General features: G+C 37.7%; 1 protein-coding gene across 4 annotated transcripts in view; it reads right to left on the reverse strand.

Annotated features, from left to right (window-relative positions):
* Nucleotides 1-210: 210 nt before the first annotated feature.
* Nucleotides 211-24,757, reverse strand: part of LOC134224477 (homeobox protein extradenticle) — a 118,235-nt gene continuing 93,688 nt past the window's right edge. For 2 of the 4 annotated variants that reach the window (XM_062703838.1, XM_062703839.1), the window contains 5 exons: nucleotides 14,274-14,387; nucleotides 14,018-14,195; nucleotides 13,812-13,922; nucleotides 3,456-3,603; nucleotides 211-3,384 (listed from right to left, as the gene is read on the reverse strand). In XM_062703838.1, the coding sequence (XP_062559822.1) occupies nucleotides 3,097-3,384; nucleotides 3,456-3,603; nucleotides 13,812-13,922; nucleotides 14,018-14,195; nucleotides 14,274-14,387 (839 nt within the window). In that variant the 3' untranslated portion in view covers nucleotides 211-3,096. Of the gene's footprint in view, nucleotides 3,385-3,455; nucleotides 3,604-13,811; nucleotides 13,923-14,017; nucleotides 14,196-14,261; nucleotides 14,388-24,757 lie in introns of all 4 variants that reach the window. The other 2 variants (XM_062703836.1, XM_062703837.1) reach the window with 1 other exon arrangement.

A 24,757-nucleotide genomic window follows, 5' to 3' on the forward strand; every position in this document is an offset into this window, starting at 1 on the left:
GGATATCACCAGATAACACGCATAATGACATGATTTCCAACGCTTAGAAAAGTCTACCATCTCTCATCTGAAACTGGAAATATTGTAATTGCGTCAGATGGAGCAAATGTTTTGCAACCTTCTTGAGTGGAATTTCAACTATAATGGAACTGACTGTGCCTTATTTTTTTTTGTAACGTTGGCATGTCATCTATGTAAATCAAACATTCGTTGTTCTTCCTTTTATGTACTTTTTTCTTATACTTCATCATATTACTTCATATCTTTACTAGTGTTAATTATTAATGTAGGTTTTCACTTCTTTCTTCGTTTTCACATTTGTTATTTTTTGTTGTTGCTGTTTTATTTCTTTTGTCAGTTATTTATAATTAAGTACACATAAAATTTAAATTTAATAGATTTAATAGATTTTTAAATCGTTTTCGTATACATACTTTCGTTTCTTCCTTTTTTCCTCAATTTTCTCAAGAGATACCTTTTTGTTCTAAGCTGTTTTCTTCTATTTGCGTGTGGATGGTGCCGGAAAACAAAATTGTACCCAATCAGTTAAATGCTTACAGTATGAAAGGAAATATTGCATCAACACTGCTGCAGTACTGGCTAACTTAAATAAAGTGGATATCAATTGCAGTGGTATTGACCAAAAAGTGACAACACGAGCACTATGTCCAGAAAAATATACAAAATAATGCCAAAAGAAAATCAAATGAACCCAGAAACAGACTTCAAAATACACAACCAATTTTGTTATCAAAATTACAACCATAAAAACATAGGCGAAACTTGTAAGTAAGTGACAATATGTGAATAAAAAATTGTGTTGCTTGTTTGCTAATGATAGATGAAATGGAGTATATGGACTACCACTGATCGAAATTCTTTTGGGGATTTCCTGAGAAGCACGCTTTTTTTTCTACAGAACTAGAAGTGCTGCCAGAATTTTCGATCCGGGAAGGTAGGCAAAGTAAAACCTGATCAAATGCTGCAATCGTCATCGGTTCATCAGCCACATCTTAACGGTAAGAAGCCACTAGATATTACTTTAATTTTGGGTTATCTCTCAATCTTTTACAATTTTTCGAAACTGAATTTTTCTAATAAAATGATTGGAAAATATTTTTTTGTTCATTAATAATTGGTAGCTTTAAATAGTATATTTTCAAACCTTTTCATTAATCAATAGTTTTTGTTTTCATTATTATTATATCGTATACAAATGATTTGTTCACTTAATTTTTTGTTTCATCAACTCGCATTCTCTAAAATTTCATACAGGTTTTTTTCCAGGGCCACTATTGCCACAGTCAATCGTGCCAAGTTGCCACAACGAACGATTTAGACTGCAGAATAGTCCAGTCCTTTTTTTTTCGTTTAGCATTTTGCCATTCGCTTGCACATATTGTCAATATTTTTTCTTTTGTTCTCAGCGTGTCTGGTTGTGTATTGTTTGTCAGATTTAAGGTTTGCTGCATATTGCGCAACATCCATCACACGTACACAAACGTATGCTGTTTCTTTATGTTGAGTGTAAATGACAGGGTTGCTAGTTATTCTTGTTGTGTGTCTTTAACTTTAAGTACAAATCCTTTCTGGCGGGGATAGAGCCTATTTTGGTATAGCGAATCGTATAACTGGGTTTCAATTTCTTCCTTCATTTTGATCGTTTCGAAAAGTTTTTAAAAACTTTGAAGATTGTATACTTGTGTGTGTTTTCTCGTGTTGGTTTGTTTTCATTTCTAATGTGAATTGAAGAGTATGTTAGTTTGTTGTCTATTCGTCTACAGATTTCTCATTCTCAAATTGGAAGAAATGAAAATGCTCCAAATGCGCCTACTCTAAAAATAGCTTTGTTTGGATTTGTTCCAATCTTTGCTAGGAAAAGAAAATAATTTTGTCGCATAATCTTCTGGTTGCACTAACTTTGCATTAATTTAATTTACGTATATTTATATGAGTGTGGCCTCATTCGGGATTGTCCGCGAATGAGTTTCATCAGGACCACGTTGATGGCCAACTTGGAAAATGATGGATGTTTTCTTTCCATTGCCGGCTGAGAGCCGGATCATTGCGTTGGATCGTGAGACTTAAATTAATAGTATCGTTTGTGATTCTCTTTTTCCCTATCGTCTAATGGTATACACAATAGTTTTTTTTTTACCTATCCGCTATCGGTAGAATTGAAGTATTCATTACGTTGCTTGCTTTCTTACTAATTCGTGTTAGTGGATTTTGTGTAGGTCAATCAGAAGAATCCGTTACGGAGAAGAAAACACACCGGGAATCAGAAATCAAAGTAGGGTATAGTTTTGTGATGTATTGCGATAGTGTAGTAAAATGCCCAAACCAAAACACGCAAATCAATCAATCTCGAGTCGAACGCAAACACCGAATAGTGATTTGTTTAGGCATTAATATATGTACGCGCTCTCACTAAATATAAACAAAACGCTGCTCTCGGCATCTGGGCGGATGTTTGTAAAAGTAGGATAGAAATGCGCTCATCCTAGTGTAAATAACTAAAATTATTGCAGCGTTGATTTATGTATAATTTCACTAATCCGTAGAGCAAGGGGAGATAGGATGACCATCAGAATCAACTTCTGGACATAATTGTACGTATTCACCAACGAACGAAGCAGTCAATGCATCCATTCGTCATCTTACTTGCATGAAGAATGATTGGATTATCTAATTACCTGGTTGGTGCAAATGGTAAACGTTTTCGCATGAGATAAAGTTTAAATAATGCTTTTTTAAATAATCATCATAAGAATTACGTAAAACTAACTCAATTTTGAGTTTCAAATTAAAACACATAATTTTTTATCTCATTCGTGATCCTGAGCCCTACAGGTTTATATCACTAAACCCATGATTCCTATCTCGCTCTGGCCCGAATTTGAACTAAACTAGATAACTTCTATAAGTTGCCTACACTGCATTCAATCCACCAGTCAGAAGGAGGGCGAATAGCGGTGCTTATCATCTTATCCATTATCATATTCGTACGCACTCTCATCATCGTTTAGGACTCACTCTAACTTACTAAACTTCACTATACCGCGCCCAATCTGTTGCGCTCTAGTACTCCGCATCTCAAGGACTCAGGTCCTGGTGGCCCCCCATCGGGTCGTAGCCCATGCTGCCGTCGTACGCCTGCTGCTGGTCGTATCCACCGGACCCAAGCGAGTAACCCATCGAGTCCTGGGCGGGAGCGGGCGACATCATCGGGGTGGCCGCTCCACTTGGCGGGCCACCCATGGAGTACGGTGAGGCACCGGCGGCCTTCTTGGCGGCGTACAGATTCGCCTCCTCTTGGGCCTTGCCGATGTTCTTCTTGTAGCGGATGCGCTTGTTGCCGAACCAGTTCGACACTTGGGAGACCTGAAACGATTGGTTGTTTGACTCGGTTCGAGCTACTGCACCAGTGGGGTTATTTGGGTTTCAAAACTTACAGTGATGCCACATTTTCTGGCCAATTCCTCCTTGGCTTCTTCGGAGGGGTACGGATTGCTGAGGTGGCTGTAGAAGTACTCGTTTAGGATTTCGGATGCCTGTTTGCTGAAGTTGCGTCTCTTCCGTCGGGCATCTAGGAAGCGGGATCTGGAATAAATAAATTAAAATATATTATTTAACATATTAGAAGCTTTAGAAGAAGCGGACTCTTTTTTTCTGGAGATTGCTGTTCATGTCTCGATTCTAACCCTTTATCCCTTTTGGGACGGATATGTTTTCAAATAAAGTGATTCACCGTTATTTGTCCGAAAGTTGCTTTATTCTACATATTATAGTATAGATGTATTGATCTCAGTGGCGTCGCGTAACCTCACTTTTTACCTGTGCATTGATATTTTGACAGCCCAAATGGAAAATAAAATTATCAGTGTCGTTTAAACTAATCAAAATCTAGTTATTCTATGCATTTCCACACACCAATTCCTTAAATTTAAGTCCAGTGCACAGGTAGATTGAGGTTAGGGAAATGCCACTGATTGATCTAGTAATTGGGTCCAAGACGGGTCCTTGGGTCAAATGTGTCAAAAGATTTAACAACTACACAACTACACACATCAACTTATATTTATTAATAGAAATAAGGCCGATACAAATATTTAAAAACAATTAGTCTCCCCCCCTTGTTTTTTTTGTCCAAAAATTATATTTTGAGGGGGCAACAAAAAAAATCGGACAATTTTGAGGATTTTCAAAGCATTCTTTAACAAATCCAAAGAGTTTTATTGATTTTTTTTCCATTTTAATTTTTTTTTTGTTTATTTTTTTATTACCCCCCCCCCCCCCTTGACCTTTCGTAGACCAGTAGGACATAATTTAAATTTAATATTTGTAACGGCCTAATCCATTAGTAAGATATCTGAAAATTAAATAATACAAAAAATTTCAAAAACTGGTAGTGCTCAAAAGTTCCATCTCCTCAAAAAAATTCTCTATGCTAAATTTCAGCTCAATCGGACATCGTTGAAGGTTTGACCAAAGCGGTCAAAATTTGACAGTTTTGAATCACGAAAAAATTAACACACCTGGGGGGAGGTGGTGGGTATACGGGAAAATTTGGAACTAATTTTTGTTTTTGAAGCCAAATCTCGGAAATAAAAAAAAAATGACTAGGAATATTACGGACAAAAAAAATAAGATTTTTAAGACCTGGAATTTTTTTCGAAATTGGCATTTTTTATGCCAAATGTCTTAGAAATGTATGAAACGTCGAGATCTGGTGTTATCGCTAGAACAATTTTTTTACAAGACGTTTGGCATTAAAAAAAATCGATTTCGAAAAAAAAGTTCTAAAACATTTTTTAAGTCCCAAAAGCCAATTATTCTCAGAAACATTTTTTTTAGGTAGCACCAGATCTCGACGTTTCATGCAATTCTAAGATCAAACACTTAACGAAGTGCGATTCAGCTGAAATTTCGCATAGAGTAGAGTGGGGCAAGAGTGCGCGTGGGGTAAGAGTACGTTTTCGATTTTTAAAAGTTATAAAACAAGATAAACTATTGATTTGAATAAACAACAAGGGAGATATGAAGAAAAAATTTTTTTTGGCCATTTTGCTAAAAATAATTGTGTTTCCGAAACTAGTATTCCATTACCATATATACGATCAATCAGGTGAACATTATACCATTTCGATAACCTATTGTATGGAGTACTTTATGGTGCAGAACACCAATTGGGTTGGTTTTCCAAGAGGTCAAAACCATTAACTGTATAAATTTTGGGACTGTGGGGTAAAAGTACGCAGGAACGTGAGTTCTGGTGTCAAACCCGTATTTTCGGCTGAAATAAGACTGCTTCCGAAGTGTGAAGATCCACAACAATAAATAAAGGGATAGAAATCGAAAATTGTGTTAAATGTTAGAAGCGACTTAGCGAACGAAGCGCTGAATTGAAATCATGGAATTGTATTAGGTATTGTTTTACATCTACACACTTAATTTTTTTCGCCGAGGCCGGCAATATAAATTGCCGAGAATCCAACAGCTGATATCTCGGTAAAATCTCGGTGAAAGTTCAAACTACCGATTGGTCGCCACCCATCTGTCAAAAATGACCGTGCCGTTCGGTAGTGCGTTGCCGAATGGGTCGGTAAAGGGCTTTGCCGAAATTCAGTAAATAATTATTTTTATTATTTTTTTCCAGGTGAATACCCCACCCCACCGGTGGGGTAAGAACGCGTTTTTGAGGTGTCTTGCAATAAGGGCTATGCTAAAACGAATTTAATTATATCCATTATTTTTTCCACTGGGTAACATAAAGGAAGAGTATACGAATCGTCGACATTGATTTGATATGCAGAAGTTTGTTTCATAAGGTCCCCATGCTCGATTGAAAACTAAGTGCGTACTCTTGCCCCACTCTACTTTAAGGATTTTTTTTCAGGGAGGTGAAACTTTTGAGCACCTACGTTTTTGAAATACGATGGTCAATTTTTTCCCATACATTCCATTGGCACCTTCCTGGTAAGAATTCTTCCGGAATTACTAGCAAAAAGCCTTCCACAAATCTAGGACAAAATTTTCAATCTTGACGGAGTTTCCTTTAACAGAGAAGTTTTCATGTTTATGTATTTCCGAGCTGTTAAGGTAGTTCTCATCTTCTTCCCGTAGAGGCATGGCAGACTACCCAACAAAATTTTAGGAATTTCCTTGGGAGTTTACGAACGCATTGCTAACGAAAGTGACAACGGAACTCCTGAAGGCATTTCCGTCATTAAATTTGTCCAAGAATATCTTTGGATATTCATCCAAGTATTTTTTTTTTCGGAATTTAGTCTAGGGATTTTTTTCAGAAAATCATCTGGAAATTACTTCGGAGATTGGAGATTCTCCAAGACTTTTTTTTTTGAAAATTCGAAGAGCAATTCTAAGATACTATATAATAATAATTTCTTCGAAAATGTCTTAACGAATTCTTTTAGAAATTTACTCAGAAATTGATTCAGAGATTCTTTTAGAAATTTCTTTGGAAGTACCTTAGAAACTTATTTTAGGAAATCCTTCGGAAATTATTTTAATAAAACCATATGGAATTTCTTCCGAAATTCCTGCAGGATTTATTCCGGAAATTTTGTTGGAAGATTTTTTTTCTGTTCAGTTCAATCAAAGTTGATTTCCTATTTTCTGGTTATAGGACCACCCGACTTGGACATTAATGTACAATGTTCTGAAAAACTTAGATGTGAATATGTACATTATGGGTCTGTCTCATTTGGATAATTAAACTTAAAAGTGACAGTTCGAAAATTAATAAATCACCCCGTTATAAGAATGGCTGGTGCTACCCAGCCATTCCAATAGGACTTCGATGGAAAATGATTCGATATCTGTCAAAATCAAAAGTAATCTTGCTCCACGGTATACAGAAAACAAGGTAGGCTCGTTAGAAAAATGACACTTCGAATGTGACGCATATTTTATCGCCACATGTTGGAGTACAAAAGTAAGCATGCTGCGACCGTAGAGCATCGTCTCGGTCCAGCTTGTGCGAAGATAGCAGTGACGTCACATGTTTACATTCAAACTGAATGTTTACATACGTTATGAGCCTGCCTTGTTTTTGTATGCCGTGTCTTGCTCTGCTAAACTAAAAAGCGCCCCAACTTGAAAAAAAAAACAGTTAGCGAACGTTCACTGTAACTACTTTCCTTCGATGGGACTCGAACTCACGACCCTTAGTAGATTTAAAGTATGAAATAAGAAATAGTAAAGGAGTTCTAGGAAGAGGAATGTTCAGATGAAATTTGCGAAAGAACTCTTAAAGTAATTTCCGAATGATCCTGAAATAAATTCTGAATGCATTTCAGAAGTGACTCCCGACAAAATTCTTAAAAAAATATCCGAAGGTCTCAGGGAATTTCTAATTAAATTTCCGGAGGAATATCCGAAGAAATTTAAAAAAATCCAAAAAAAATCTGGATGATGCTGTGAAGAAATTTTGTAAGAACTCCTGAAATAATAATAGGAATTCTCCTAAGGGAGTTTTGAAATATTTTCAATTCCGATCAAATTTTTAAAGCAATTTCCGATGGAATTTCTAATTTCTTGATGTTGTTCCATCAAAATTCAAGAATTTCGGTAATTCCTTTAGGAATTCGTTCGGAAACTCCTGAAAGAAATTCCAGCGGAATTACGGGAGCCGATGGTGTGGAGTTACCGATGGAATAATTTCTGAAAGTATTGCTAAAGGAATTCCTTAACCTTCCTGGACTCGCTTCATCCTGGACCGATCACGCAGTCCCGCCTGTGATGTGAACGAGAAGCGTGCTTTTTCGAACCTGTTGTACTTTTTACAATGGCGCGAGTTCCAGAAGGTTAAGGAAATTTCGGAGAGTTTTTGAAAAAAAAAAAATGTGAGGCAAATTTTTTAAAAGGAATTTTCGAAGCAATTCCTTAAGGAAATTTTGAAGGTAGGGGGAATGACGGCTTTGGCAGGTTTTGTTCTATTATTGGCAGGGGTTTTTTTATGACTGACTATGCTCAAATTTGGCCTAAGCATTCTTTGCATATCAAAGAATATTGTGGCCAAATTTCATACAATTTGGTCGACATAAACCCCCTGCCAATAATAGAACAAAACCTGCCAAAGCCGTCTTTCCCCCTATATCTAGATTTATTTGTAAAGGATTTTTAAAGAAATTCTTTCAGGAGAGAAAAAAAAATTCATTATGCAATTCCTGAAGAAATATTCGAAGATAGAATCTTCCTGAAAGAATTTCTGGGTGACTAACCGAATTAATTCCTAAGGAGAATTTTCCGAACGAAATTTTGAATAAGATTGAATAAGCAAAGAAGCAACTCCTGAAGTAAATTCCTAAGGAATTCTCGAAAATATTCGAAGCGGTTTGATGATGGATCGACTGAAATCCCGATATTTTAGTTTTTTTGTAAGTCCTAATTCCAGTAATTTGTTTGGAAATTCCATTGGAAATTATTCTGAGGATTCTTTTGATAATACCTCAGGAACTCGTCCAGAATTATTTATAAAATTTTCCCTTTAGTTCATTTGGATAGTCCTCCAAGATTTTTTTCGTTCAACCTCACCAAAGACCTTTGAAATTTATGATGGAATTATTCTGGAAATTGTAAGAAAATTATGTAATAATGAAATAGAAAATCCTAAAGATTTTTTTGGAGAAGTTTCTAAGGGAAATGTGAAATGATTTCCTAAAGAAACTTCGTACGGAATTTCTAAAGAATTTTCGGAGAAATTTTCAAATGAAATTCACGAAGGATTCTTAAAAGAAATTCTGAAGGATTTCTTGAAGAGATTCCCGAAAGAATGCGCAAAGGAAATTGCGAAGGAAATGGAAACTCCGAAGGTCTAAAGGAATTTCTGTAAGAATTTCTAAATACATCCGAAGGAATACCTTAAGGAATTCCCGAAAGAAATCCTGGAGGAAGTTCTGGAGGAAATTCCTGAGGGAATTATGAATGAACGAATTGCAAGAATTTCTCCCTAGAGCAAAGGGCAGAATTCTTGAAAATTTTCCGAAAAAAATCCTAAAACAACTTTCGTAGGTGTTGTAGGTACTGAAAAAAATCCTAAAAGAAGGATCTCTCGAAATCCTTCTTTGAATTTTCGAAGGAAATTCTTGCAGGTATTTAAGAATGTCGGAAATTTATACAGAATCCAATTTGGAGATTCCGTTATAATTTCCTCTACGAATTTGATAAGGAAATTCCTTTGGAAAATTCTTCGGAAATGCCTATGGAAAATACTTCGGGAATTCTATCAAGAATACCTACTGAAATTGTTTTAGGAATACCTTCGGAAATTTTTTCAGGATAAATCGTTGAGAAATTTCTTCAGGAAATCCTAGAAAAGTTCAAATTATTTTTGGAAATGCCTTGCGAAATTTCTTCGAAACCATCGAAGTAAGCCTAATGCAAACCTCAACTAATAGTCACGTTATAAGCAATCAAAGCAATCGGGCAATGTGTCGACAACCACATGTAGTGAACAATCAGTGACATAAGGTGTTGCTAGTGGCTCCCGATTGCCTTAGATGAGATGTGCCAAACGGATCACTTCGTTGAACGGTTTAGATCTGAGTCATTTAGTCTAATGATCCGGATCTTTCATACGGATCGGATCTTTAGAACAATACGTAAGGAGAATGCAAAATGGTGATGATGATGGCATTCTGGACCATGCTATCGACCCGTAAATACCAAAATTTCACCGCTTCCTCGATCATATATTATAGATTCTTTACACAATCCACAATAAACTTTTCATGTTGCTATTTCCTTACAAATGGTCCGATAATTTTCTGATCTGCACGGTTAGAAAAAAGTACCTAATTTTAGGTACTTTTTTTCTCTTGCATCTCCCTCCCTCTTCCTTTTGTTGTCATAAAATGAAGAGCAAAACTACTCAACAAGGGCATTAAAGTGTGGGAACCCAACGTTGGGTAATCTCATGTTTACAAAAGTTGAGGGAAATTTACCTAACTTTTGATTAGTTTTTAATTAAAATTAAGTATATTTTACTTAATATTAAGTTAATTTTGCTTAAATCCGAGAAAAAATTACTTAATTTTGGGTTCCCACACTGAACCCCTGAAATGAGTGAAATGTACCTAATATTAGGTACTTTTTTCTAAGCGTGTGGTGATCCGGATCTTTTAAAAAGTGAGTCACAACAAAGATCCGGAATATTTTAACGGTTCCGAATCTAAATGCCCATCTCTAGTTAGAATACACTTCACACCTAGAAAACTGATTTCCTCAGATAGGTGAAATGGTTCTAAAACCTAGTATGTGGTACATAAAATTCAAAAAACCACAGTGATGCTGAGTCATTACTGAAACGCGTGCATTTAAGGGGAGTGGCGTCGAACAGCTACAAGTTCTGTCTTTGGCTTCATATTTGCCTAAAAATTGAAAGTTTATCATTGATATATGGGACGGCTTGTTATTGCAGGAGACCTTAGGATTATAAACCTGAACATAGGAATAATAAAACATAGGATAATTCGGATTTGACGAAGTTTGTTGGCTTCTTTAAAGAACAAATATGTGACTAACATGTGTGTTTTGACGTAGGACTTACGTCTCTCTCTACTATACCGAGTGTCATTCCAAAATATTCAAATCGACCGCGTTACGCTGTGTTGAAAGATTTTAAACGTTAATAGCGTTCGTCTCAATGGACGAATTTCTGCGGTAAGCCCCTCAATCGACAGATTTCAAGTATGCCTTTCATGTCCATGCTTGATAAGACCCAAAAAACTTGTTTCAATAGGCATGAAACTGTTTTCAATGAAAAACATTGAGATCAAGGGAACCTATAAATATGGGTACTGCATAATTCTTGCATGATTCCATTACCACGTTCTGATTGGTGCAGACACCAGCGAATGAGCAGCCGCTGGGTCTGCCGAAAAGCCATAAAATAGCGCAACGCGATTTTTTCCTTTCATTCTGACCGGGACAAGCGAAGCAACCGCATCATCGATTGTACAGCACTCACACCTTTTAGCAGGGAATGAAGTCTGCCCCGACCGCTTTTTCGGCTCGACACCATCGAAGCCACCATCATCAGCCGAAACCTAGCCAGTACAGCAGCAGTCCACCCTCCATACCCGACAAAGCAGCAATGCTGAGCAGATACCGGCAGCAGCAGCAGAGTCGAGCCGAGACCGGCCGGCATCGGTGATGAGTCGAGACAGGCTGAAGAAAAGCCACATGATGCAGCATGTATGTCCAAAAAACGGTTCTTCGGTTCTTCAGAGAGCCAATAATAGAGATCAATATCAAAGCTCTCAATACCCTTCGGGATGGAAATTGTACTTGGGTGCCAAATTCGATATTCTAGTGATAAAATTTTATGCTTGATTTTCATAAATAGCGTCAAAACTAACAGTGGATAATTTTTCTGATTTAACCGCGAAGTGGACGAAGGACTTCGCTTGACCATGCCTAAAAAAACATAAGATGTCCAAATCACTCACATAATATTTGGATATTTGGATTAAAAAAACCACCAATAACAGCTCAAACATAAATAAACTATCAATCGATTTTTCATCAAATGTGGGATTTTTTGGCATTGATCAAGAAATATCTAGATGAACATTGCACACAAAGCGAACGTAACTGAATGATCGTCCCATGTTACCAATTCTAAATCTTATCACCCGAAATCCCATGTCCGGGCGTTTCCTTCCATCTACTACTAACAATGTTGTCTCAGAAAAGAACACGAACTTCTCACCTGAACTGCAATTCTAAGCTCGCTTGCCCGGCTTATTGGCCTGTATCAAGCGAAATGTCCCGTTAGGAAATAGACGCCAGCAGCGAGCAACAAGCGTAAAAAAGAAGAAACCGTTCTTGAACGCGTTGATGATGATGACGCTTTGAACTGACAAAGAAGCGGGATACAAGACACTGGCTGATTGGCCCACCAATTGGAAAGCAGAGAAGATTCAAAATAAGGTATAAAAGAAAAGTGCATTCGCTCGCAGAGCATTCAGTCTTTTTAATACCACCACTAGAAATTCGCGGTTATTTGAAAAGATCGTTTTCTTACTTGGACTTAGCCGAAGCAAACAGCCTTTTTCAAGGCTCTAAGAGTTAAAAATAATGTTCTCCTTCAGTCGCTATCGCACGGATTAGGAGGCCCTACATCCCCTGCTGGGCCAACTTGTGGCCTATTTCAGGCAGTCCTTCAGTGGGAAGGTTGCCACTGTCGAGGCTAATATTCCGTGACCGGACAGATACTTCCTGAATTGTTTTGGATGATTCTTGTTCGAGGTAGATTTGATTTCTGTGTCGGTTTGATGAGAAGATTTTGCCAAGGAATGGTATGCAACGCCGATTATTTATCCAAAATAGTTGATGTGAGAAATTTGGACATATTATGTATCTCAAAGGCATGGTCAAGTCAAGTCCTGCGTCCACTTAGCGGTTATGTCACAGACATTACCCACTGTTCGTTTTTTTAAATATTTCAGTGCATTTTCAAAGTATGTATTTACAATTTTTGCTTTCCAGGTGAACTTTTAGCTGGATTTGATGTCGCAATTGATAAGCTCGTTGCATCCTGAGAAAATGTGGATCTTCCTAAGTCCAAATATCATATCTCAAGATTTCATGTAAAAGAATTTTGATATACATTCGGCCATGGGTAGGGATGGCACAATTAGAGCATGCAAAGACTTACATTTTGTCCTTTCCGACCTTTTCTCTCTTTCAAATTTTTGTCCCTTTCGTTTTCAACCATTTGTTATAGATTATCGACCCAGTGGCGTAGCCAGAAAATTGGTCTGGGGTGGGGGGTGGTGTTTTCTGAACATTATTTTTTTCAAAAAAAAAATTCTTCCAAAAATTTTGTCTTTGGGGGGGGGGGTTATACCCAAAACCACCCCCGTGGCTACGCCACTGTATCGACCAGTATACCTAGGGCATCATTGCGCATCTTCTTTCGACAGCTTTTTCATATGACAGTGATGTGAAACGAAAACGTGGGTTAGTGACAAAAGGTCGAAAGTGCTAAGGTCGAAGGGACAAATGGTAGAAATAGGCTGCATACTTTTAAGAAACGACATAAAGATTTCCAATTTTTATCCTTGACATAATAACAGGTAAAGAAAACGATTAATGGATGACAGACAAAGCTGATGGATACCTTGATAACTGTCGCCAAATAATTTTTCATGACCCAAACTGTTGACGAGCAATTGAGTGAAACTCCGTTTCTCGGACCTTAAATTATAGATCTAGTACGCATACTCCTTAATACTCATGAGGATTGTTAGTCAAGACAGCAGCTTTTAATGCTAACGTTCAATTCCTGGACCTAAGGAAATATCTTTATTTTGCCTGCAAATAAATATGAGACTGACAACAATTGTTTTGAAACAAATAATAATAAATATTGTTCTGTAAGATCAAAACACAGTATACTTCGAGTGCCAAGTCAGCCAATGTCCCTTAATGAATATCTTCATTAGAAAGCACGATTAACGCAAAATAGAAACACCAGATAAAATATTTATTCGGTCCGAGAGCTAATACAATAGCAACGCATCAGGCACGAAGAGCAACAACTCTTCCTAACAATCATTAGACTGTCAATCATATCATTCATATGTCCAAATATAAACAGAGCCACGGTTCATAATGCACTTCAAGAAGCACAAGAGCCCATCAATCAACAGATAATCTCTCGTGACTTTTTGCGATAATCAGTCGGCAGCAGTTTATTACACGATAACCCCAGGAAACGTGCCACCCCGATGCTGATCTCCCAATAACGAAAGTAATAAACCCATAAAACCGACACTTACCTCAAGATCATCACGGCTTCGCAGGTGGACTGTTTGAGCTGCATCTGGATGGAGCTGAATTTCCGGTGAATGATCTGCACCATCCGCTCGATCTCCTTCGGTGTGATGGGTCTGAATGAAGACACAAACGAGAGGAGGGAGAGAAGACATTGTCGCTCGTTAATTCCGACAAGTTCGCCCATAAATTTATCACTTTATACACCCACCTGGTACGGCTCTGCTCGCGAAGTAGGTTCATAACGTGCGTGGTGAACTCACTGCAGGCTTGTTCGTACTTCTCCAGCTCCTGGTGGTAAATCTGGCGGATTTGTGCCAGCTTGTTCCGGTAGTCCGAGTGTTCGATGGCGTTGTCCTGCCCGGGCAGATCCGACTGGGACATGAAGTCTGTACGGAAAAGTATGGGAAGGGAAAACATGGATGAATAAATAACGTGCTTTCAGGGCAACTTACCGCTCGGCGCACCTGCTCCGCCGCCCTTCTCCGGACCGGCCACTCCTTCCGCGATCAGCATGTTGTCCAGGCGCATCAGCTGCGGATCTGGGGGTTCCTCCTCCTGGGTGTTCCTCAGCGACAGGACTGCAAGGGTAAGGCGAGAGGAAATGTGAATGTTTAATGATTGGTTTAAACATAAGGGTAAACAACAAAATTGGTGGGTGTGTCTATTTTATAGTCAAAAGGTTTTCTGTAGCTTGCATTTTGTAAGTGTTTTAGAACGAAATTCGTTTAATCCAGATCTGGCGTAAGGTACGCTATCAGAATAATAATGATTGACGAAGCTACATATGCAATAGGTGAATAACTTTATAAAAAAATCACAATAATAAAGAAAAAAAAGCTACATAGGGGAACGGTTCGGCACTTCATCCCATAGCTCCTATTTCCACCCCATCAAAAACAAAGCAATGAAAAGGAATTTGGGTTGTTTCTTATTTTTGTGATTTTTTTCACCAATGAGCACGCGTGTTAGCAAAAAGAAGCGACGAGATTGGTGCTGTATTTCTTGGTTTTGCGATGAGATTTGGCATTTTTGAGTACATTTTCGGCAGTTTTTGATAGTATTTACTACAGCACATGTAGTTCGGATCTCGAACTACCATCTCAGTAGTAAACATTCTTGAAAACATCCCTGGAACATCGCTAAAAATGCCAAAAGGTCGTTTCGCCCCGGGGGTGCATATTGCCCTAGTTTACCCTATGTTCAGTGAGATGGAAAACGATTCCCCTATGTAATATTTCTGAAAAGGTTGGATAATATTTATACATTTTCGCATCCAAATAGCTATAGTTCAATATGCTATAAGGCGCCCCCAAACACACGCGACGTGACAATCGCGACGCGATTCTATTGCTTGGCGACTGTGGTTCTGCCATTGTTGGTATTGAAACGCAAATGGAACATTGCCTGCAGCGACCGAACGATAGAATCGCGGCGATGAAATATCTTAAGTCTGAGGGAACCTATAATGTGATTCAGTTTTCATCGCCAAGCGACAAGTAAGACAAGTAAGTAAAATTTTAATGAGATGTTTCCACTTCTTCCGGCTATGATATTTTTTATTTATTTTTATGCGATAGATAGAGATGAGGACAACCCCAAGAACACATGGAATCTAATCCATGCAGCACCAAAATTTCAATAAAATCTGTTAAAATTTATAAAAAAGAACCTTCCTGCAAATCGATTCTTTCTCGAATACTACTACACGTGTTAAAACAAATTCAGAGGTTTCTGAAGTTCATATTGAGTTTTCATAGAACCATGGAAAATTAACAATTTCTGAGAATTTATAATTGCAAAAACAGTATATCCTACTTATTTTTCGAGATAGGGCAATAAGTTGTGGTAAATAATCATCGTATTTAGTCCTAGCTATCAAGGGACTGTCCACAAACCACGTAGACCGAAATTTCACATTTTCAAATCCTCCCCCCCATTACAATACAATTTAATTTTAAAATACATTCGACTCTCTACATCTCGATGTTTTATATCTCGATATCTCTCCCTATGTCGATGGTTTTCTCGGTCCCTTCAATCTACATACGTTAAATGTACAAATTGGATGCATTCTACATCTCGATATCTTCCCTATCTCGATATCTCTCTACCTCGATGGGTTATGATCATATTTTGTTCAGGATTCACTCTCCTTATGACGATATGTTCAAAATTTTAGGCTACTAGACCATCTTTGAACAATAACAAACACATCAATGAAATGATGTGAAGTAATGAAATTTGTTATGTTGTCGTTTTTCATAGCAACGAGCTTTTTTGGATCTAATACCCATTTCAATGTTCATTCCATTCCTCTATGTCTACCTATCTCGATGGTCCCTTCAATATCGAGATGTCGAGAGGCGACTGTATAACAAAATCAAACTAAGCAAAATCCAACAAAACAAAACTCAATTTAAAACGAAATCAAGTTTAATTCTCTGTCCACAGCTTTAACTAATTTAATTTCCCGTACCCCCGTCCCCTTAAGAGTCGTGGTTAATGGAAAGCCTCCAACAGCAGTCTCAGAAATAAAACATAATTAATGTTACCCTGCAGATGGTTGAACGACTCGAATTTCGAACTCCGTTTGAGACTAAAGGCTGTATGCAGTGGACACTATTTTTCAGCAATCAGTTAAAAAAAAATCGCGGTGCCCATCTTAGGTTGAACTGACAGCTGTAAAAGAAAAATCGAGAGGTTTAAATACGTACTAACTTTTCATTCCGAACCTCTCGAAGGGAGGCTACCGGGCCTCTTGAAAGGATGCTTCCGAGCCTTTCAAAAGGCGGCTTTCAAGCCGCATAAGAGGAGGCCTCTGAGCCAGTCGAAAGGAGGCTTCCGAGCCTCTTGAAAGGAGGCTTCCGAGCCTCTTGAAAGGAGGCTTCCGAGCCTCTTGAAAGGAGGCTTCCGAGCCTCTTGAAAGGAGGCTTCCGAGCCTCTTGAAAGGAGGCTCTGCCTCTTGAAAGGAGGCTTCCGAGCCTCTTGAAAGGAGGCTTCCGAGCCTCTTGAAAGGAGGCTTCCGAATTTCGTGAAAGGGGGCTTCTGAGTCTCTTGAATGGTCTGGTCAGCATTTTCTTTCGGATCACCGCCATCCGCGGGCAAACAGAAAACAAAGTTCATCACCAACCATACACAGAAACGAGGGAGAGGGCCTCTTGAAAGGAGGCTTCCGAGCCTCTTGAAAAAGGTTTCCAAGCCTCTTGAAAGAAGGCTCCCGGGCCTCTTGAAAGGAGGCTTCGAGCTGCTTGGATGGAGGCTTCCGAGTAGCGTAGAAGGATGCTTCCAATGAAAATAATGCCTCCATGCCGCTCAAATGGAGGCTTCCGTACCGTCAGATTCTAGATCAGTGTTGGTATAATCATACTCAAATCTCAATCATCGAGGCTTCATTCACGAGCTAAATCGCCTGCGATTATGCAATCATGCAATGATGCAAATCGCGATTCGAATCATGAGCGTTTCTCTAGGACATGATTCTGATGGGATTTGACTCGTGCCTGATTTGAATCACGCATGATTTGAATCGCCCACTGTTCTAGATTTTAGTTCAGAAGCATGCTGTTAACATATTATTCAATATTTTGATTCAAATAGGTACTTTTGATCCTTTAGCACACAGCGCTTCATACACTATGCTGGTTTTGGAAGCAGGAGTCAATAGGCTTTGATTTACTAATCGCCATGCACATTCTGTACAAGACATAGTATCGAAATAAAAAAAATACACAATTATCAAAGCTTCATCAATATTTTCTAATTGGAATTGAAATACAGCCGCCATTACGCATTCTTTTCCAAGGTTCTCCCTAGGGCCAGCGTAGGTACCCCCAGTGGTACAAGTACCCCAGGTTCAGAAACGCTGTTCTAGTATTTTTTTAGTATATTCAAAAGTATTTTTGAGGTTATGGCTTTTCAGTCTGTGGGTTTTTTAGAACAACCGTTTAAGATCTAAGAGCACCTCAACGGGAGTCCACATCTGGGGCCCTATCGCTATTTCCGGGCCCTTTATAGGGACCCACTTTTACACCGGAAGTATCTAAACCGGAATGTAAAACAAGAACGCAACTCAAAATTAGCCGTGAATTTCCAAATTTAGCGCCCCATACTGGGTTGCTAAATTTCCATACAGCTTACTATTTTGTGAAACGTCACTTTGTTATTGATAAAAAAATTGCAGGAAATCTGTTTTTCTTTTTCTGAACAATTTCGATAAAATTACATAAATAGCAAGGGAAATTTGTTTTTATCTAGTGCCCCAGTTCAACTCCGCGAAGTAGTAAGAGCCCGAAATATTCATTGATTTTTCGCAAAAGAAAATTTTATTTTGCAGGTTATTCCAAGGAGGAGGTCTTCCAGGAATCCCTCAGAATGTTCCGTTAGTAATTATTCAGTATGTTCTTAAACTAGTGCCTCCAGAAAATCTCCCGCAAGTTTCTCTTTTCTGTCGTTTATTTAAACATTTCTTGTTTTGGAAATTCATGTAGGATCCCTAACATGTTTCTCCGGGAGTTCCCCAGCAATCTTTGTGTTCTTTTAAGAATCTTTAGCAGTTCTCCCAGAATAGTCCAGAATCTTTCGAGATATTTTTTATTGGAATTGCCCAATATGTAATATCTTTGGTGGTTTCATTTCAAAACCTATTTTTTTTCAAGACAATTGTTTAGATTCTTCCGGATGTTGCTATAATTTTTTTTTCTCCGGGACATCCTTCAAAGAGAAAAAAAACTGTGGAAGCATTCCTGCAGGATTTTGTCAAGAGATTCCTGTAGGAAAACTGGTGGGAATTTCAGGAGGTTTTTTTTCGACTTCCAGGAGGAAGGAAGCTCGGAAGGAAGTCCAGAAGGAGAAACAGTGAAAAAATTTGCTACGCCGGATCTCTAGTTACCCTTGCGAGCAAAAGCATAGAATTGCCTTTCGAAGATGGCGAGCTCTATTCCCGATTCGGTCAAGGATGTTTTCGAGTGGGCTCCTTGGGCATTAGAGTGATTCAAATTTTGACTTTTTTGCTCCCCGATGCTTAAACGATTGCATTTGATATTTTGATAATCCTCTTAAATTTTAAGCAAATTTGGATGTAATTTGATTAGGCACACGTCGTTTAAAGTTTGCATGGAAATTACTGTGAAAACCGACCCTTATGTGAAAGATCGTTCCATGAGGTTACCCATTAACTATTTAATGGTGATCAACACGTTGACTACATAGAATACTTCCCAAGCTGAAAGGCAGTTGTTGTTGTGAAGCGATTTGTCGTTTGGAAGTCAAGTTATGGAGAAAACTAAAATGCTCATTATTGATATTGATGTTATTCTTTTACATGTTAAATGGAATTTCCCACGATTCAGTATTTTCTTAATAACTTTTCTTGCAAGCATCAAAACGTTTCGCAACAAAGACGATCTGCTACCTTGTTAAATTTCCTATGTTGTCAATGTAATCATATATTTTTAGAGTTTAATGGTAAGCGTTGGGAACGGTTTTCCATAAAAGTTACTGTTTTCATAGAGATTTTCATACAAACTTCAAACTGTTCGTGCTCACTCAAATTACATCCAAATTAACTAAAAATTTGGGAGGATCATTAAAATGGCAAATGTAATCGTTTAAGCATCGGGGAGCGAAAAAGTCAAAATTTGAATCACTCTATTGGGCATAGTTGTCACACAAAATACATACTCATTCAATGGCGGGCACAGAAAAGCTTTCAATTAATAACTGAGAAAATGCTAATAGAATACTAAGTTGAGCAGCTAGCCAAGTTCCAGTTGGAATGTAGAGCCATTGAAGAAGAAAATGACTACTTTTAGCAACGCGCGGTGAGAACTCAATATATTTACAAAGTCACTATACCTAAAACAGAAACCACCGGTGGAAACCACTCGGAAGGGAGCGCTAAAATAAGAATAGCGATGAGAACTCCCTTGGAGGTGCTCTAAGATTGTTAGCAAATTATACGTAGTAACATCTTTTCTTAAATTTCATCAACACAGGGTTGAAAAAAACAATGTTAGTTGAATCTGCGGCTACCAATTTTAGTAAGTTCACTGGATAAGTTTCATCGCGATTCCACATCCTGCTTTAGTAATTGATTAAGAAGCTTCTAAGTTTCTAATTTCCCCACAATTCAGATTGCAATGGAAACCTGTGAGCCTGAAAACACTCAACAAAATAAAAAGTATACTTGCGAATGGGTGCGCGAACATTAGGCATAATTCAAACTTCCCATTCTTTGTATCATACGAACTTCTTTGGGGTTGTTCAATTCCCCGAATTGAAAATTTCTTCACAAATAACATTTCATCGATAATAACAATCGCCCGGAAATAATATTTATCAAAAAAAAAATCTTGAAAATAACAATTTCTCGAGAAAGAGAAAAAAAACCACGTAATAAAAATTCAATTTGACTAGATGCTGAACAGGGGGACGTGAAGCCGTTTTTTATTCCTCATTAAATGACAAATTTTGTCACAATACGCAATCTAAGCTTTTGCTTTTAAACTCTTTAAACTCAAAAGACATCATGTATATCATGCATTAGAACTGTAGAACTGATGTCTGACAACATCGAGTTAGCGAGGTGAAAATGCATTAGAAGATTACTTCGACTTAGAATATCGAATAAGGAAGGTATTGGCTTAAAGAGGGATCAAGGGACTTTGAATTTCATCGAGTAAGAGAAAATATCGAGTTACAGAACATTGAGTTAGGGAGACTTCACTGTAGTTTTTCACTTAATTAATTGATTTTTGTACGCATTTAAATATGATACGTAATCATTGCAATCTAAAGATCCGAATTGGATTCGTTATTATCACATTTTCTAGGTCTTCCATGGGTTATTAGGCCTCCACGCATAAACTAACATCTATCGACCCTTTTGATATGGCACATGGTAATTCCTAGCGATTCTTGAATCTAACTGAACATGCCTTAAACATGTGTTCCGGGCATTCCAAAAATTCCAAGAACTGCAGTACAGGCCTTTAGGTCAATACGCATAACGAAAGATCTATTCGCTCATTTTATAAATGAAACATGTTCTTAGAAGTCATTTGAACCAAATTGGATATGAATTGAATGCATGTTTCATTGTAGGTCATCCAATAATTCCAAGACATTTGGTACGGGCCTTAGGGTACTAAGTACCTGCAAAACTTCCACCAAAATGACCGCTGGAAGCGACCTCGGTGTATTAAGTCGCTTACCATGATTCAACGCTTTTCGATTCGATATCGACTCATAGAAGCAAATTATGTCATTGGGGTACATCCATAAATTACGTAACGCTTGGAGGGGGGAGGATGGGTTGTCCAAAGTGTGAATGTCCAAACAAACTGTCAGGCGCATCATACAAAAAATGTGGCATAGGGTAGAGGAAGGTTTGGATGTTTTCAAATTTTTCGTTACGTAATTAATGGATCTTTCTTTGTGACATTTGACAATGGTCTTTTTCGTAGAATGAGAAGAAAATCATAAAAAGCATGTAGAAATATACAGACTAGGGTGCCAATGGAATGTATGGGAGAAAAAAATGTTGTTGAATTCCAAAAATCGACATTGCTCACAAGTTTCATTACCCCAAAATATGACCCCATGCAAAATTTGAGCTCAATCGGACATGATTTAGAAGTGCCTAAAATTCATCAAAGTTTTAAAATTTTTACCCATGAAAATTTTCCAAGTCGAAAATCGAATTTTTGTTTTTGATGCCAAATGACTTAAAAATGCATGAAACTTCGAGATCTGATGCTATTTAAGAAAAAAAATTGAAATGAATCAATTTTTTCTCTGAACATTTTTGGGACTGAGATGATGAAAAAAAATTTCATCGAATTATAATACCGGACGATACGCAAACGTTTTCGTAGCCAAAAATATCCCCCTATGCTAAATTTGAGCTAAATCCGACATGATTTAGGGGTGCTCAAAGTTAATCAAAACTTTTTTTTTTCTCACAAAGGGGAAATATTTTGTTTTGTTTTTTGATGTCAAAAAACTCTGAATGCATGAAACTTTGAGAATTATTTTTTTGAAAAAAAACGACTATTTTGGTACTTCGAAAAAAAATCTTATGGCGAAAACAGTTACCGGACGTTTCGCAAACATTTCATAAGCCCTAAAATATGCCCCTATGCAAAATTTGAGCTCCATCGGACATGATTTAGGGGTGCTCAAAATCTTGCTATCAAAGTTTTGAATTTTTTGTAACCTTCGAGATCAGATTTACGTTAATTATCAGATTGCTAGGCAACGTTTATTACATTGAGGTTTATTTTTACGCGGCTATTATTACGATGTACCGCATGAATTCAAAACACAACGTGTAAAGATTAAGTCACAAAAAATTCAAAATTTTGATAGCAAGATTTTGAACACCCCTAAATTATGTCTGAGGGCTCAAATTTTGCATAGGGGTATACTTTGAGGCTTAGGAATTGTTTGCGTAACGTCCGGTTTTTAAATTCGATGAACAATTGTTTTCGCCGTAAGAAAATTTTTCGAAGTCCCAAAACAGTCGATTTTTTTCAAAAAATTAATTCTTAAAGTTTCATGCATTTTGAGCCCTTTGGCATCAAAAAACAAAACAAAAATTTCCCCTTTGTGAGAAAAAAAAGTTTCGATTAATTTTGAGCACCCCTAAATCATGTCCGATTTAGCTCAAATTTAGCTTAGGGGGATATTTTTGGCTATGAAAACGTTTGCGTATCGTCCGGTGTTAAAATTCGATGAAAAAAAATTTCATGATTTGAAAAAAATTCCTAAAATGTTCTAAGAGAAAAAATCGATTCTATTCAAAACAATTTTTTTTTTTAAGTAACAACAGATCTCGACGCTTCATGCATTTTAAAGTCATTTGGCATCAAAAACAAAAATTAGATTTTCGACTTTTCCTTTGGTCCCTCTCTTGGGAAAACTTCATGGGTAAAAATTTCAAAACTTTGATAAATTTTAGGCACCCCTAAATCATGCCCGAGTGAGCTTAAATTTTGCATGGGGTCATGTTTTGGAGTAAGGAAACTTGTGAGCAATGTCGTTTTTTGAAATTCGAAGATGTCATTTTCATTGGCACCCTATTGCAGACTGCTGTGGGCTGGTCACTTAGCGTGAATTGTAGAAATAAGAATATCGAAAACAATGTTCAACAGAGTTCAACAGAGGACAGAAGCCGGTTACTTCCTTGAAGGCTAGCAATACGATTACGATGTGAAGTAGGAGTTTTTGGCACACCGCCGCCGCTGACATTTCTGCTTCGGCGCGCCGCCGTTTAAAATTTGCCACGCCGCTGATCTATAATTTTCCACGCCGATTCAAATTTGAAGACGTCCACAGAATTTTCCATGGAAATTGCGAAGATTCAGTAGAATTTCCTGACAACATCACGTTGAAATTCCAGAGATTTTATCTTGAAAATATGTACCATACAATTTACCGTTGAAATTTCATAAAGCTCTTCGTTAAAATTAAAAAAAAAACTTGAAGTGGAAATTCTGACGGATCTCCTTTATTACCGTGATTTTTATTTATCTTAAAGGTAAGTTCATCACGATACAAGGATCTCCTGTTGAAACCCAAAGAGTTTCTCTTTTAATAGAATTTTTAAATGAAAGCCATTTGAAAGTTGCTTGGCCGAATATGTAGTTTGACCGAACATACCATTTGGTTGAAGCCCATCTAGCCTAAAGGCATTTGGTTCAAAATGTTATTTAGTCAAACATTTCCTTTGGCTGAAAAAGGTTAAAGGCCGAATAGGTTAATTGGCCGATAATTCCCATTGGCCGAAATGGTCGTTTGGTAGAAAGGGCCTTTTGGCCGAAAGTTTCGTTTGGCTGAATTGATTATTCTGCATCAAAAAAATCGTTTAGCCGAATTGGCAGAAAATGTCGTTTGGCGGAAATGGTTGTGTCCCAAAAAAGACTTTCGGGTTAAATGGCTCTTTCTACTGTAAGACCATTTCTATCAAATGGCATTCTCGGTCAAATGGTCTATTCGACCAAATGCCCTGTTAGAGTAAAACACTTTTTCGTTCAAATTACCAGTTCGGCCGAATATTCCTTTTGGCTGCTTGTCGCTTTCGGTCACATGACATCTGACTTTCAGCCTTACGCCTTATGCGTCATTCGGCTAAGTGGAATTCGAATAAACGGTGACGCCGTGTGACGGCCAAACGACGAGAAGGTCGAAGGCCAATAACCGAAAATTGCTCGAACTGGCCGAAAAAGTCGTTTGACCAAATAGGCCAAATAGACATTTGACCGAAAATACCGTTTGCCGAAATGGTCATTTGGCCGCAAAGGTCGTTTAGCAGAAGCTTTGACATTTTCTGCCAATGATCCATTCATTCAAACGACCATCTCGGCCAAACGGCATATTCGTCCTGATGATTCGACCAAACGTTATGTTAGAGTAAACGGCTTTTCGGTCAAGTTATCAGTTCACCCAAACGTTAATTTCAGCTAAATGCAATACGGCCAGACGACTTTCAGTCTAACGGCTAAATAGTTTTCTGCCGAATGATTTTCGACCAAAAAAGCCATCTCTTTTTTAATAATTTCCCATAGAATTTTCGAAAAAAAATTTATGTGTGTTAAAAAGAATTTACCGTACAAATTCAAATAAATTCTTTAAAATTCCGAATAATTTTCCGTAAATATGCCGAACAGATTTCAGTGAAATAAAGAATTTTAATGGAAATTCTTGAGAATTTTTCATTAACTGAAGAAAACAGAATAAAAGAAAGAAGTTGGAGGTTGAGGGTTCGAGTCCCTCTAAGACACGTGGATTCTTTTTCGCAAATTTCATATCAATTTGGCCATTTTGAAACATGTGATGTGAATATGCACAGCCAATAGCGTCGAATGCAACCTGTTGCAAGCAAATCGGATAAGGCTCAATTCGTCGAGCTGAGTCGGTTGGTATATAACACTATGGGTCTGCAAGCCTT

Source organism: Armigeres subalbatus, chromosome 3 (genome assembly GCF_024139115.2).
Source record: "Armigeres subalbatus isolate Guangzhou_Male chromosome 3, GZ_Asu_2, whole genome shotgun sequence".
Classification (NCBI taxonomy): domain Eukaryota; kingdom Metazoa; phylum Arthropoda; class Insecta; order Diptera; family Culicidae; genus Armigeres; species Armigeres subalbatus.